The 15,354-nt window shown below is 49.8% G+C and overlaps 1 protein-coding gene across 3 annotated transcripts; it reads left to right on the top strand.

Annotated features, from left to right (window-relative positions):
* Window positions 1-1,565: 1,565 nt before the first annotated feature.
* KLHL38 (kelch like family member 38) lies at window positions 1,566-9,644 on the top strand. 3 transcript variants are annotated; one of them, XM_087864635.1, is made up of 4 exons: window positions 1,566-1,806; window positions 2,212-3,836; window positions 7,534-7,639; window positions 8,525-9,644. In XM_087864635.1, exons 2-4 carry the CDS (start codon window positions 2,415-2,417, stop codon window positions 8,812-8,814), a joined length of 1,818 nt encoding a protein of 605 aa, XP_087720761.1. In that variant the 5' UTR covers window positions 1,566-1,806; window positions 2,212-2,414; the 3' UTR covers window positions 8,815-9,644. The 3 variants fall into 3 exon arrangements, with proteins under 3 accessions (XP_087720761.1, XP_087720762.1, XP_045662053.2); XM_045806097.2 differs by having other exon boundaries at window positions 1,568-1,806; window positions 2,212-3,803; XM_087864636.1 differs by lacking the exon at window positions 7,534-7,639 and having other exon boundaries at window positions 2,212-3,803; window positions 8,525-8,741.
* Window positions 9,645-15,354: the final 5,710 nt, after the last annotated feature.

Genomic DNA, 15,354 nt, shown 5'->3' on the forward strand with positions numbered 1-15,354 from the left:
GTGATCTGCAGCTATGACGCACAGACACTCCTCCTTCCACCATGTTCTGTGGTACCCTAAAAGCCGGGCCAGCCCAGCCAGCGACCAGACACATACAAGGATCTGCACCTTGTCCACTAGAGCTAGAATAAAAAATGTAAGTGGGAGAGAGATGTGGCAGGAGACAGGTCTCAAGGTGGGCAGCAGACCCATCTGATTCCTGCTAAAGTCTGGACTTCATCCTACAGACGTGGGGAGCCACCGAAAGGCATGCTGCAGGGGCCTGGTGGAATCTGCTTTGCCTTCCCCGGGGGTGACTCTGCTGGTTACGCAGGGTGGCTGTACCGGAAGGACAGAGACTAGGAGCAGACACAGGGGGCTATTGCAATAGTCCGAGCAAGACTTGAGAAGGGGAGAAAACCAAGCTTCCGTGCCACTCACTGCTGGGCACTTAATCAGCATTTCCTGGGTGGTGGGGGGAGAGGCAGGACAGAGCTGGGGTCCCTTTTAATCAACCTTTGGTTCCACGCTGTCCATCGTGGCTCTGATTCTTATATTGCAGGGGCTACCTCCTCCTCTCTTTTCTTCATCTGTCCCTCCCTCCCTCTCTCCCCTGCTCTGTCTCCTTCCTCCTCCTCCTGCTTGTTCCTCCCCCTCCCTCCTGCTTCCCCTCTCCTTCTCTCCGGCACACCCTGGAGAGATCTGCCTTCCTCCTGCCTCCAGCTCAAGCCTCCTTGATGGGAGAAAATGGAAAAGTAAAAGAGAAAAGCAAGCCTGAACCATAAAAAAACAACTGAAGAGGGGCGCCTGGGCGCCTGGGCGGCTAAGTGGCTGCCTTCGTTGGGCTCAGCTTATGATTCCAGGGTCCTGCTCAGCAGGGACCTGCTTCTCCCTCTCGCTCTGCCCCTCCCCCCCATCTCTCTCTCTCTCTCTCTCTCTCTCTCTCTCTCTCTCTCTCTCTCTCAAATAAATAAATAAAATCTTAAAAGAAAAAAAACTGAAGAGCAATCAGTATGTGTCTGTGAGAGGCAGGTATGACCTGGAAGAGTAGGACCCTTGCCACTTTGCAACAGAAGCCCCTGGCGTCATGGGAACCAACAAAGGTTTGATCTTTCCTGCATCGGGAAACTCTGGGGTGCTCCACAAATATTAAAAACAACTTTTGTCATAGATTCCATCCCCTCGGAGCCTGCAGGTAGAAATCACAGCCCTCTCCAACGATCCTGCCAGCAGACAGTGGGAAATGAAGACCCACCGAACAGAATCCTCGGGCCCATGTTCTGGTTTCCCTAAGACTGTCCGTTACTTCAACTTGCCCAGAACTATCTTCAGGGACTGTCCCAGGTCACAGCAACCTGTTTACAAACATCTAGAATTCCCAGGCACTCTTAGGACAAGGGACCCGAGATGTGTCCAAGTGGGCAGCAAAGTCTTCTCGAAGAGAAGCTGTTCCTCCAGATCTATTTATGCCGATGTAAACACTTGCCAAGGAAACAAGGCATGTGGGCATGCGCTGGCCCCGCAGGCCCTCGGGTTGCCGCAGAAGGCAACCGGAGAGTCACATGTCATAACAGTGGAAAGTACATATGCAACTATTCTTAGCCCTGGAATGTATACACTGTCTCCCTGCCCAGTGCTTCTTTCCCGAAGTTCTAGAAAACTGCGAAAGCACCGTTCGCATAAACAAATCCAGAACTCTCCCAGGACAAATCATCTGCCAGCTGAAGGAAGGCCTGGGTTTATGGTTTCACTTGGAGCCAGAGGCGGAAGCTCTCCGGAGGGACCAGCCGGACCAGGCATCGGGGGATGTCACCGCAGCAAACCAAGGTACAGATCCCTAATGCTTCGTTCTTCCGCGGGTAGACTGCCAGCTGTCACTCAGGAAACCCTGCCCAGAGTATTGCTTGGTCCCTGCTTTCTCTTTGTCACATCTTTAAAACAAACCCCCAAAGATTCTGTGAAATCATGTTTTAAAAAATACATTGCCAAGGCCCATTTTCATCCTTCAGTATCATCTCATTACCAGAGGGCCACGCCCCCAGAATGACTCCTTGGGGAATGACTAACACCCAGAAAGACGCTTACACGAGTTTGCTAAATAACAGATATGCTGAGAAGCTGGAGCAAGGCTCACAGATTTGGGCTGGTCAAATGCAGGGACTGTCACCTTGCTTCAGCCCCTGACCATCAGGTACCTGCCAACGATGTCGGTGGTTCTTTTTTCCCCCTCAGATTATCTGAAGATGCTCTTTGCCGATTACCTTCCGGAGCAATCATAACCAAAAAGAGAGGAGTTTGCTGTGAGGTCTGGGGTGCAGGTGGCCTCTCTTTCCAGTCTTCACTAAGCAACATTCTTGGCAATATCCACAAGCATCTTAGTGAATGGACATAGGTGCTCTGAGTCTTGGAGACACCACAGCTCAACCCTTCGGCCCATGCTTCCCCTTGGGGCGTCTTCCCCTCCTTGTAGGATGGACGAGGCATTGCCAGATGGGCTACTTTTCAAAGACCACGACTTCTCCTCTGACTTATTGAGGCAGCTCAATGGCTTGAGGCAAAAGAGGATGTTGACCGATGTGAGCATCTGTACCGGGACGTGGGAGGTCCCCTGCCACCGAAGTGTGCTGGCCTCCAGCAGCCCTTACTTCAGGGCCATGTTCTGCAGCAACTTCCGGGAGAGAAGCGAGGCCAAAGTCGAGCTGAAAGGCATCGACCCCGCGACTCTGGAGCAGATCATCTCGTACGTGTACACCGGGGAGGCGCACATCACGGCTGAGAACGTCCTGCCCGTGATGGAGGCGGCCTCCATGCTGCAGTACCCCAAGCTGCTGGAGGCCGGCTCCTCCTACCTCCAGAGCCAGCTGAACCCCGGCAACTGTCTGGGCATGATCCGACTCTCGGAACTCTTAAGTTGTGACACCCTCAAGAAGAAAGCCAGGGAGGTGGCCCTGACGTGCTTCCCGGAGGTGGTGGCCTCGGCCGACCTGAAGGAGCTCTGTGCCTTGGAATTGAGAGACTACCTGGGGGATGACGGGCTCTGTGGGGAGGAGGAAAAGGTGTTCGAGGCCCTCATGGTTTGGATCAAGCATGACCTGCAGGCCCGGAAACGACACGTGCGGGAGCTCTTCGAGCAGGTCAGGCTTCAGTACATCCACCCGGCCTTCTTCCACCACTTCATTGCCAATGACGCCCTTCTGCAGTCGTCGCCCTCGTGCCAGACCATCCTGGAGATGGCCAAGAGGCAGATGTTTGCCACGTACAGTGCCACCAGTGCCCCAGACCTCCAGCCTCCGTGGCATGTCCCCCCAAGAACCTCTTACCAAGACTTCCTCATCCTCTTGGGTGGGAGGAAGGACAACCAGCAGACCACCAGGGACGTGCTGCTGTACGACACACAGACCAGCCAGTGGCAGAACCTCGCCAAGCTCCCGAGCCGGCTGTACAAGGCCTCCGCCGTCACCCTGCATCGCAGCATCTACGTGCTGGGAGGCATGGCCGTCGGGGCAGGGAAGAACGGGGCCAGCCACAATGTCTACATCTACTCCCTGAAGCTCAACCAGTGGAGGCTGGGGCAGCCCATGCTGGTGGGCCGCTACTCCCACAGAAGCACTGCCCATAAGAACTTCATCTTCTCCATTGGGGGCATCGGAGAAGGGCAGGAGGTCATGGGCTCCATGGAGAGATACGACAGCATCTTCGACATCTGGGAGAGTATGGCCAGCATGCCAGTGGGGGTTCTCCACCCTGCAGTCGCCGTGAAAGACCAAAGGCTCTACCTTTTTGGGGGAGAGGACATCATGCAGAATCCTGTACGCCTTATCCAGGTAGATGGCTGGTCCTTTCCATCATGGAGGCGCGTGAGTGTATACCCATGCGTGCACACACGTGCGTCACATGCACACATGCATATACACATATGTGGATACATGCATGCATGAGTGCATGCACACATACCTATAACACACACATACACACTATCATTTGCAGAGGAAACAGAGGAGGGAGGAAAGGAAAGTTGGAAGGGAGGGAGGAAAGAAGGAAGTTTAAATTCAACAAGATATTATCCATTTATGAATTCTCCTGTAAGATTAACACGTACAAAGGAACATCAGATACAACTCCTGTCCACAAAGAGTTTATCTTTATTTGAGGAATAAAATTAGTATACCTAAAACTTCAAAAAAAAAAAAAAGTTCAAGCTAGAACACATTGAATGTCAGATAGTGAAGGAATTTTGCAGATGCCTCTAACCCAAATCAGCAAGGCCGTAGAAGATCCCCAAGCACTGGTCCATAGCCTGTTACCAAATCCCTGGGAACGCAACCTCAGATCAGCTGAATCGAAATCTCTTGGTGTGGGGGTCCTGACATATACCTGTGACAGCCATCTCCAGGAGGCTTAAGGAGCAGCCAAGTTGGGGAACCCTGGCCTTAAATGATAGGTAGACGCTAATATCACTAGCAAACTCTCTGAGAAGCGTTGCTAATAGAGACCAAGATTTCAGAATAGTAAGTGTTTTATGCAAGTTCTAATCTCTGCGGTTCAAGTAATGATATGAAAAACTTGAATAATGAGATTGTCTTTAAAGACGATCAAGGAGACGCCTGATGTTGCTTTGTTCATTGATGAGAGCTATACTAAGCCCCAGCCTGTAAGAGCGCTGGGGACAGGGGCACGAGCAGGAACACGGACCTACCCTCCAGGACCATCAGGACAATCACGGTCCAGGTGCTGAACGGAGGATGGGCGCTTTAAGAGCAGGGGGCGTGCCCTAAACCAATCAGAAGGAATGGGGGATGGTGTAAACTTCCCAGGTAGGCTTGCACTGACTTGAACAGGGAAGGCAAGAGAAGAGAGAAGGCGAGTAAATGAAGAGGGAGAACCACTGGAAGGATAGAAGGACCTGACCTGGATGGAGATAGGGGTTGGAAGCTTCTCTGAGCAGAGGCAGAGTCCTCTGTTGAGGGAGGGGTGGTGTTCCTGGGTAAGGGGACAGCTGGATGGAAGGCTCTGGAGCAGAAAGGGGCACAGCCCCCACCTGGAGGGACTGACAGCCCGACCACATAGCTGGGAGACAGAGCGGAAGGCATAAAGGTGGTATGCCTAAGCAGAGCTGGAAGAGGTTTAGTCCCCATGTGATCTCCGTCAGCCCCCTTCCCAAGCTGCCCTGAGTGACCCCTCCACCCCGACTGCTGCCCCTGAGGCCTCACTATAGAAATTCTGGAACATTCTTGGGGGATGGGTGTTAGTGGAGATGAGGCAGACCTGGCGGGCTTTCTAGGGCTTGTCAAGGAATTGGGGTTGTAGCCTGAGAGTAACAGGGTGGCTGAAGTCATCAAATTTGCATTTTTAGGAGTTCCCTCTGGATGCCCTTCTCGGGTTTGGAGGGGCCTGGTGGACTAAGGGAAGAGAGTTGGGGACTGTTCTAGAGGTCCAGCCAGGGTGACAGTGGCTTGGGCTAAGTTGGTGCCAGTGGAGATGGAGAAAAGTAACAAGCTTCAATTTAATCCTTGTTTTTTTTCTTGCCTTCACTTTCCCAGCTCGTACTTTCAGCTCTTCCCCGACCATCTAGGCAGATTTGGAGTCTGTTCCAAATCCCGCTCCTTTATTTGAGCCAAGAGAGATGTGCTCTGCTCCCTACCAAACTCTGGCCACACAATGCAGATGTAACAAAGGGCTTCTATGTAAAGCTAGAACCCCTCCTTCTTAAAAAAAAAAAAAGTACTTTTCAAAATGAAGTCAACACATACGCTAACAACTTCACATTGCAAAATTGTTATTGATTTCCTAAGAATAAATACAAAGTTCAGAAAAGCTTTTAAGCTGGCATATCAAAAAATGCACAGTACCATCCCACAAGATGCAAAGGCAGAAAAAATCCCACTAACATGTGAGTAATCCTTTTACACTGCAGTGGTGAGAAGGGGGAAAGGGGGAAAGTATTCATGGAAGCTTTTCCTGTCTACTTAGCCTTAGCTTTGAAATGGTAATTTCACTCACTCGAATAGAGTGTAAGATCAATGCTTGGGGGTTGCTTGATGGAGTAGGTTGGATTTTCTGGCACAGAGACAGCATCTTCTTTACGGGATGCTGCTTTGGCCCACATGTATTCTTTTAGGAACTAGCGAACAGTGTTGTCACTGTGCAATTTGTGTGTATACGTGTACCCTTCTCCCTGGCCTTCTTTCTCCCTCTGTTTCTGGATGGCATTGAGCAAATCCTTCACCATAACAAAGCATCACTTCCTCCACTGATCAAACACCAGCTTTGTTATCCTTGCCCCAGCCTCGCTGGGGGTATGATGAGGATTGTGAGCAGATGTTTAATCTATCTTTGAAACCATACCCCAAGCTTGCTGACAAAGAACAGAAAGCCAGGAGGCAATTACTCACTCAGTGTTTACTTTTACTCCAAGGATCCCACTTTCCAGTGTCATCTATGTATTTTCAGATGAAACCACAAGGCTTAACAGCCATCGAGATTGCCTCTATCTCTAGCATAGCCTCATCTATGCCTCACCAACTTCAAGAATGGAGACACCTCAGGAGGTCCTGGTCTCAAACTGCTCCATCAAGAAAGGCCACACCTATATAGCCCCAGGCAGAGTCACGAGTATAGTGGTTAAGAACTTGGACTCTGGGCTCAACCGGTCCAGCTCTTCCATTCCATCTAGCTGTGTGACTTTGGGCACGTCACTTAACCTCCCTGAGCCTCAATGATCTAACATGAAAAATGGGGGCAAGTAATGGTACCTACTTCATAGGACGGTTGTGAAGATCAAATTTGGTAAAATGATTTAAAAAATAGAGTCTTTCATATGGTAGCGATTATATTTTATATAGAAAGAGCTGCCATTTTCTTTGGTAAATAAACGTTTTTCCCCTTCTTTTCTTGTATGAAGTCCATCCTAACTCTGTTGAGCTACATTTTGCTAGTAGAGAACTAATTTATATTTGATATTTGAACTTCATTTAAACTGAAAGGGACATGTTCTGGAAATCATGCTTTGCGACTCTATTTCAGACCGTGGCCAAGGAGCCCTGCCCCACCTCTTTGCTCTTTCTCTCTTTTCTCATGCTTCCTCTGTGATTCTAATGACTTTCAGGGATGAACGGTTCAAAAGCCTTCCTCACTTAACCCCAAATGTATTCTTGGCTCTAGGGCCCTCTCTGATACACTGGAACATTTAGAAATTTAAACATGAGCCGGAAATAGAAATGATTGAAAAATCATTGGTTTTATGAATACCCAAGTTGCTCCATTTCCCATTAAAAGAAAAAAATGTTCCAAGCAAGGTAAGCAAACACATATCACAAAGTGTAACTCTTGGTCCATTCTACAGAGGCTCTCATGCTGTCACATAAAGACCAGTTTCTAGCAATACATACGTTCTGTTATTTAATTACATTTTATTGGTAATAATAATACACCTACCTACGTTTTAAAAAGTGAAAAGAAAAAGAATCCTATTTCACTCTCTTAAATACGACTTCTATCTTTTAAAACATATCTATCACTTTACAGTGCAGCACCATGATTCTATTTCTCCCTCAGGTTTATCACATTTCCAGAAACACATGGTTCAAAATGGAGACGAGAATGATCAAGAATGTGTGCGCCCCTGCAGTGGTGCTTGGGGAGCGGATTGTTATCGTAGGAGGTGAGTTTGAACAGAGGATCACTAGGCTGGACACAAACTTGGCACCTCCCATGGAAAAAAGGGTCACTAATAGACAGACGTTGTTCTGCAAAACAGTGTTTTTAAAAGCACATCCATCCAACTAGGGGAGTGTGGACAACTTGACAAAGTGCTTTTCTCATCCAGAAGTTTCTCCCTGTCTTCATCTGTAAACAAGGAATGAAATAATACCTATTTCACGGAATTGTTGTGATACTAGCATGTGCTCACATATCTCAAGCACTTAGCACTATCCCAGAGACCTGACAAATACTCAAAAAATGTTTGCTACTGTTAATAATATTGGAAGCGGATCATTTCTCTGCGATTGCAGCATACCGTCTTGGTTAAGAGGACTGGTTTTAGGGTCAGACCTGGGTTCAAATGCTGACTCTGCCCCTGGCTGTATACTCTTTGGCAAGTTATTAATCTTTTTCTGTGCCTCTGTTTGCACATCTGTAAAATGGGGATCCTGAAAGTGGGGAGTGGCGGGGACCAGACAGGGCTGCTCTGGGAACTGTTCCTGAATCCCTGAGGCTCCTTCTCTGGATTGTTAAGGCTCTCGGGGGCAGGGGTCATGTGAGAGAGATGAAAATGCCAGTGAGACGGAGAAAGCTGCTAGAATCGGGAGGCTGTTCCCAATCTAATATGGCCTAAGCTTGAGGTTAAGGGTTCAGGGGCCAGAATCAGACAGATCTGAGTCTGCCACACACTGGACCTTGGGCAGGTTACCAAAACGTTCTACATCCTAGTTCAGAGGCCAGCCTTGGTACTGGGCAATGGCAAAGATCAGACATGTTTCCAGACTGCAGACTTCCAGCCCCAAATGAGCAATGCTGAGCTTGCCGGTATGCCTTTGGTTTTCAGGTTACACAAGGAGGATGCTTGCTTATGACCCGCAATCCAACAAATTTGTCAAGTGTGCGGACATGAAAGACCGGAGGATGCATCACGGGGCCACGGTGATGGGGAACAAGCTCTATGTGACGGGCGGGCGGCGGCTGACCACAGACTGCAGCATTGAGGACCTGGCCTCCTTTGACTGCTACGACCCCGAGACAGACACCTGGACATCCCAGGGACAGCTGCCTCACAAACTCTTTGACCACGCCTGCCTCACTGTCCAGTGCATACCCCACACCCACACCTTCCCATGAAGTTGTCGAGAAACCGTGGGTCTTAGTCAAGATGCTTTCTGCTGCAAGAGACAGAAACCCAACTCCAAGGAGCATAACCCCAAACGGATGCAGGGAGTGCCCACAGGACCGAAAGTTCCAGAGCCTGGAGGCCTGGAACCAGGCATATGGTTGGCAGAACTCTCCGTCTCTCTCTCTCTGGCTCTCCACACCCCCACCCCATCTCCCTCTCTCTCTCTCCCCTTCTCCCCCCACCCCCCGGCTTTCCCTTCTTCTCTACCTCATCTCTGTTAGAATTCATGCTACAAACAAGCTTCTTTATCCACAAAGTATGAAGACAATGGCAACTGATAAACTCAGACTCAACGTTTTCTAATGTTGCATCTTCAAGAGAGAACTTCACCATTATCTATATATTAACCCTGAAAATAACCCCAATTGGGGTTTTTCTTAATTCCATGCCTTTCTCTTGAGCCAATCACTGTTTCCAGGGCTTGTGCTACTATAACTGTGTGATCCCGGAGCATGTCCCTACAGGCAGAGGTCGGGTTGACTATTATCACTGACAGCTCATCCAAACTGCACATCATGAGATAGAAGCCGTTTTCCCAAAGAAAGAACTGCTGGGCTGACAAAACCACATCTGCCCAGGGCAGCAGGGAAATCCAGAACAAAAGGGGTCCCTGGAAGCACAGGGTCAGGTGGCAGTGTGAGAAATTGGCCATGACCGCATTTCTTTGCGTTCTTATGGATATAGTAACTGCGAATTCCAGGAAAACACGTGCAACGCAGTATCCAGTGCTTGCAAAATTACCTATGCAGCCAGAATAAAGCTTGTTTCTAGTGCCAAATGATGTTTTTCGCCAGCCTCTGGGGAGCTATAAACCTGCAGAATTCATCCGGATTCTCATTTTGGTAAATGTTAGGAGAATCGCTCTTCTGTGGAAAGCCAACAAATACCTTCAGAGATTCCAGCAATGATTGCCCTCTCCGTGCCAGGGCTGAGTACCCCCACAGCCCTCCTGGTCTCGAAGCGCCTCCCAAGTCAGCTCAGTTCCGAGCTCAGGAATCAAGGGAAGGTGGTGGCCCATTACAATCACCTGGGAAGGTGTTTGAGAAAGGGGCCGAGCTCCATTCCAGATGGAGAGACAGGGATTCTCAGAGGCGGGGCCTAGACCCTTGTCACGTGCGGTCAGGAGTAAGAACCACTGCCCTGCTCAGCTGCAGGTACAGAAACCTTCAGGTGCTGGCCCTGTCGCGGCCTGTCACACAGCCCAGCAGCATGGGCATTCTCCTCCCCAGTAATGGAAGTATCTGGAATGGGTCTCACTTCCCAGAGCCTGGTACCAGAGTGCCCTTAACTGGAGCCTTCCTCCCCACCCTGCTCTCCAGGTTCATGTTCTGGACTTTTCCTTTCTTCCTAATTTGTATTCTTTGCACTTCAGTTTCTCCTGCTGGGGTCTGAAGCTCTGCGCTGCTCCCCAGACCACTTGGCTGGGGTCCAGCCACCCTGCCCAGATTGTCAGCCCCAGCTCCTCATCCTTGATGCTGTCACCTTAGTTGTTGGCTGGCCTCTTATTACAACCTATTCTCTTTGAAACTCTCTATTTGAGGCTCTCGATCCCGCCTCTCCCTGCAAAGGGAACCAGTGACACCTCAAGTGCCTAAAAGCCTTCCCAGCTCCCTCCGATGCCTTCCAGAGCCCCGCAAGATTGCTCCCCCACCTCACGCTGTTCCCCCTCTGCTCTCGCCTCCCACCCTGGCCCCCCACTCAGCATCGGCCACCCTGGCCCCTGGGCTCGCACATTGGTGTTCACACCCGCCATGCCCTGCACCGGAACATGGTTGGCCCAGATGCCACACCCACAGGGTTCCCTCTCTCACCTCCCTCGGGTCTCCACTCAGAGATGCTTCTGCTCACTGCTCTGATCCGATCCGTCCGTGGGTCCTGTCAGGGACCACAGACACCTCAGTCCCTCTGTCTTCACTGTGTCGTCATCCACTGGCCAGCCTCCTCAGTGGCCTTGTTGCTTCCACTCCTGTCCACCTCTGATCCCTCCTCGAACAACAGCCAGGCTAATCTTAAAACACAACCCTGTTCATATTCTTCTCCTGCTCAAAATGACTTTACAGCTTCCCAGAGACCTTCTCATAGAGCCCCAGTCCTTTCTCTAGCCTCCAGGGCCTGCCACCAGCACCTGCCTGCCTCTGGCCCAGCCAGCCTTTATCACCTCCCCTGCTCCCTCTCACCTCTCTCTCTTGTCTAATGCACACCTCTCTCACCTCTTCGCCTGACGTAATTTCATTTCATATCGTACCCGCCAGATTAAAATTCACTGCATCAGAGGCCTCCCATGTCCCCCCCACCCTAGTCTGGGTTGACTCTCTCTCCTATTAAATGTCCCTATTGTCCCTATACATCCCCTCTGAGACCCTCATCCTGCTTGTAATTACTTGATCACTGTCTTCCCCCACCAGGCTCATATCTGCCCCATCCTCATTCACATTCCCAGGGCTGGGCTCACTGCCGGCCACGTGCATTATATATAGGTCCTCACTAAATATAGCATGAGTGGATTAAAGAATAGATCTGCTGAACCCACACTGTCTCTAGAATCTCCCTCTCAAACCTGGACATTACTGTGGACGGTACCCGGTGTAAGCACCTCAGATCCTCGGCTAAGGCATCACCGTGTCCTTCCCTCTTCCCCTGCCCCTTCCCCACCCTGGGAAGAAGTAGCATGGCCTACCTAGGTCAAGCCTGGAGGGTGAGAGCTGATCCTAGCGGGTCCTATTTGCCTGGAATTGGAAGTGGGAGTCTCGCCATCTATAAACTCCTTCTGCGGCCTCCAAAATTCCTTCTGTCAGACACTTGCTAATGCCTCAACTTTCCTTCCCCTTCGTCTTAACCCAAAATTTAATAAGCTGCCCGAGTCTGTGGCTACTCGGAGCTTGTCCAAGTCTCTCCGGGGCACAGAAGAGCTAAGTAAATTGTCCCCGGGAATTTATAAAGAAAAATGGCAGCAGGGCCGAACACGTTCGGGCACACCTGGCAGGCCAGCTCTGTGCGTCAAGTAAGACACCTCCGTGGCAGGAGCAGTCATGCACCTGGGCATCCCCCTGGCCAACCCCATCTCTGAACTGGGTTATGAAACGCTCCTCAGCCCATAATCGTGGTTTTCTAATCTGCTGAGGATAATCTCAGTCCAAAAAGAAAGAGAGAGAAGGTTTTGGCACGAGGCTTCCTTCATCTCACTGGCTGAGGAGAGAGTCACAGTCTAGAGCTGAGGTCAAAATATATTTAGCCGGCAGCAGTTAAACTGAAACATTTTAAGTAAAAAAAATGTCAGCTAGCCTGACTAATCATCTCAACAGGCAGCAAGGGAAGGGGCAAAAATGAAGTGGAATAAGAGCTAAGCAAGAAAACACTAACAAAAATATCAAACACCCTGCCCCAACATAAACCAGTGAGCAGAAGAGGACCCAGCAGAGAAAACAGCGTCCGTAGGAAGAAAGTGGCTGAATTTACCTTCGCCACCTCTAACAAAAGTCTGTAGTGTCCCAGAGGACAAGGACTGTGACGGGTCTTCCTCAGACACTTTGTCCTTCTCAGGATGTCTGACACAACCCTGCCTCACTCCAACATGCTGTGCGTGTCCTCTGTGCCTCCGCACACGCTATTCCCTCAGCCATGACACCTTTCCCTGCCCTGCCTACTGAACTCTTACTCGGCCTTCACCTGTTCCATGGAGCCTTCTCCAACCTTTCTATACCCTCTTCCCTCCCTCCCTTTATTCCAGCTCCTTCCACATTGTAGCACTGTGGAGACTTGTTACTGGAACTGGAAGGGGAGTTCGTCATGAGGGCAGACAGAGTAGTGGTCCCTATGAACCTCTAGGCCAAGTTCAGTCAGTACATTTGCAGAACGAATGAGCAGGTGCACAAGTGAATGGGCCCTAAACATCACGGGAGCACCCGGGCTGCTCCAGGGGCAAAGAAGGGCTTCATTGTCAGACAAACTGTCATTCTCTACCTTGGAGCTCCATCACCCCAGAATCTGCCTCTGGGATCACATGGCCGTCTCCTGAGTGTGTCCTCTTCTGTCTCGTATTGGATTTAGGACCCACCCTAAACTAGCAAGATCTCATCTTGATCCTCACCTTAATTACATCTTGAAAGAACCTATTTCCAAATAAGGTCACATTCTGGGTTCCAGGGGGCCATGCGTTTGTGGGGAGGCATTACTCGGCCCATTGCAGATGCCGTCTCCCACAAGAAGGCATTCCCCCCCTGCCCCAGACGGAGCCACATGGCACGGACTCCTCCTCCTCTCCTCATTTCATGGGGGCCATCTCCTGGGCGGGGACTGTGTCTTTCATCTCTCTATCCGCACTCCAGCCCCACAGGGTCTGGCTCTGCAAAGAGACTCAGTAAACGTGCACTAAACTCAGCTCAGCCATTTCGCAGGGGCTAGCAAACCCTGGATGGACCCCAAGGCCAATGTATTCAGACACAGCTTCCAAGCAGCTTCCCGAGAGGCCAGGGTGAACAATATCCGCCAAATGCCCATCAAGAAGGAATTAGGGTCAGGCATAAGAAATTATGTAAGAGAACTAATCTGTTAACACAATGTCACCGGTAACGTCCTATTCTTGATCTTGCCAACATAAGCTTTTGGGGTGACGTCATGAGAGTGAATCCAATGCCGAGGGTGCTGGGGGAAGGGAGCCTGGTTTCTGAAATGTCAGCTTTCACGCAGTCTTATAGGAATTCTAGGCTCCTGTTCAAATGCCACGTTATTCTCTTCATGTGGGGAATTTGTTTTTTGTTTTCCCTAAAGATATCCATGGGTCTCTCTTCCTCCTGATTTCACTGATTTGATTTAATTAGAATTCCAGGGCCTGCAATCCAGAATTCCCCGGTAACGCTCCCATAACAAGCCAGCGGTCCAGAAAAATGGTGCTTAGAGGATACAAACAGGGATACGGGAGTCCAAGGTGTTTCTAATTTAGAAAGATGTGGACAGAAATTCTGTCCTATTCCAACTCAGAGGCTGTCTTTGCAGTGTCCCCAACAGCCCCATCAGCCCAGCACACATTCAGAGACAAGGGGGCCACCTCAGGACAACTGTAAAATCAGAACCTTCCAAAAGGGGTTGGAGGGGAAGCAATGTGGAGACATCTATGCTCAAGATTAGACCGAGGAGAAAAATAGCAGAATTCATTAGCAGAGTCTCCAAGACATTTATCTTTTGTCGAGGATTTGAGAAAAAAACGGAATTCATCCCCACTTGGAGTATAGATTCATTTGACTTACTTAACCGAAGAGCAAAACTGAGACTGCTAATGGATTTGCCCGTTTACTAAGCACTGAACCTGCATTACCTAGCTCAGTTAACACAAGAACCTTCTGGAACCTCCTCAGCACCCTTTCCGAGCCCCTAATGGAGCCCCCACCCCACCCACTGCATTGTTCTCCCTCGCTCCTTGTTTCTTCCCTTCATACCTTTTATCATAATTATTTATTGTTTTATTTGCTTTCCTGAGTTGATTTAGTTGACACTCCCACCCAAATGGAAGTTCCCCGAGAATAGAGAACATGGCTGCCCTCTTCACATCTGTTTCCCTGGCACCTGACACAGAGAAGGCAATCAACATAGATTTGTTGAATGAATGAATGAATGAATGAATGAATGAATGAATGAACGAACGAACGGCAGTCCAGGCATTTAGGATGAGCACAAAGGAGAGAGAAGGTAAGTTTTTGGAATGACATGGGGGAAGGGGAGCCTCATGGGGAAAAGGTTGGCTGGCACGCAAGGGAGGGCACAGTGGTCTTCCAGGTGACCTTATCCAGGTGAGTGTTGTAGGAAGATCACTCGGCAGGTAGCCAGTGGAAGCAAAGAGTAACCCGGAGAGCTTAGATGGGAAGCTATTCCTATCCCTAGGAGGGATAATGAGGTATAACCACTAATATAACTGTAAGGGGTAAAGGGAAGGGAGGCCACATGAAACAAGGAGGCAGAATCCACAGGTACTAATTGGACATGGAAAAAGGTGAGTAGGGGAGCAAGGAAGAGAGAGAGAACAGTTGTTGCTAGCCTGGCTGACCCACAGGGCACCTGTGCCATCAGTGGAGAAGTACAAAATCAAAGAAAGGGGAAGTTTGCCCCAGGGTTCCCATCCTCCGGAGTCACAGAGGAATGCTCCTTGCCCTGGGGGTTTGTATAAGTCCCGGGGACCTATGATCTTGCTTATAGTCTGTCTTACCCACTAGATCTTACGGGCCCATATTTCAGAACCCCTTTTAAAACTCCCAGGCCATCACTGAAAATATATCTAACAATGGTTGTAGTGACCTTTGATGTCAGTGGAGGAGCCTATAAGGCAGATCTGAGTGGATGAGAACAGAGACTGAGCCAACATGTCTGGGTTTCAGCCTGGCTCTGCAAGTCACTGGCTGTGTGGCCCAGGGAAAATTAACCAACCTCTCTGCTCCTCAGTTTCCTCATCTCTAAAATAGGGATTATGATAACACCTGCCTCTTCATAGAGTTTTTGAG

Source organism: Ursus americanus, chromosome 9 (genome assembly GCF_024610735.1).
Source record: "Ursus americanus isolate L20-20 chromosome 9, mUrsAme1.1.p, whole genome shotgun sequence".
Taxonomy (NCBI): Eukaryota; Metazoa; Chordata; class Mammalia; order Carnivora; family Ursidae; genus Ursus; species Ursus americanus.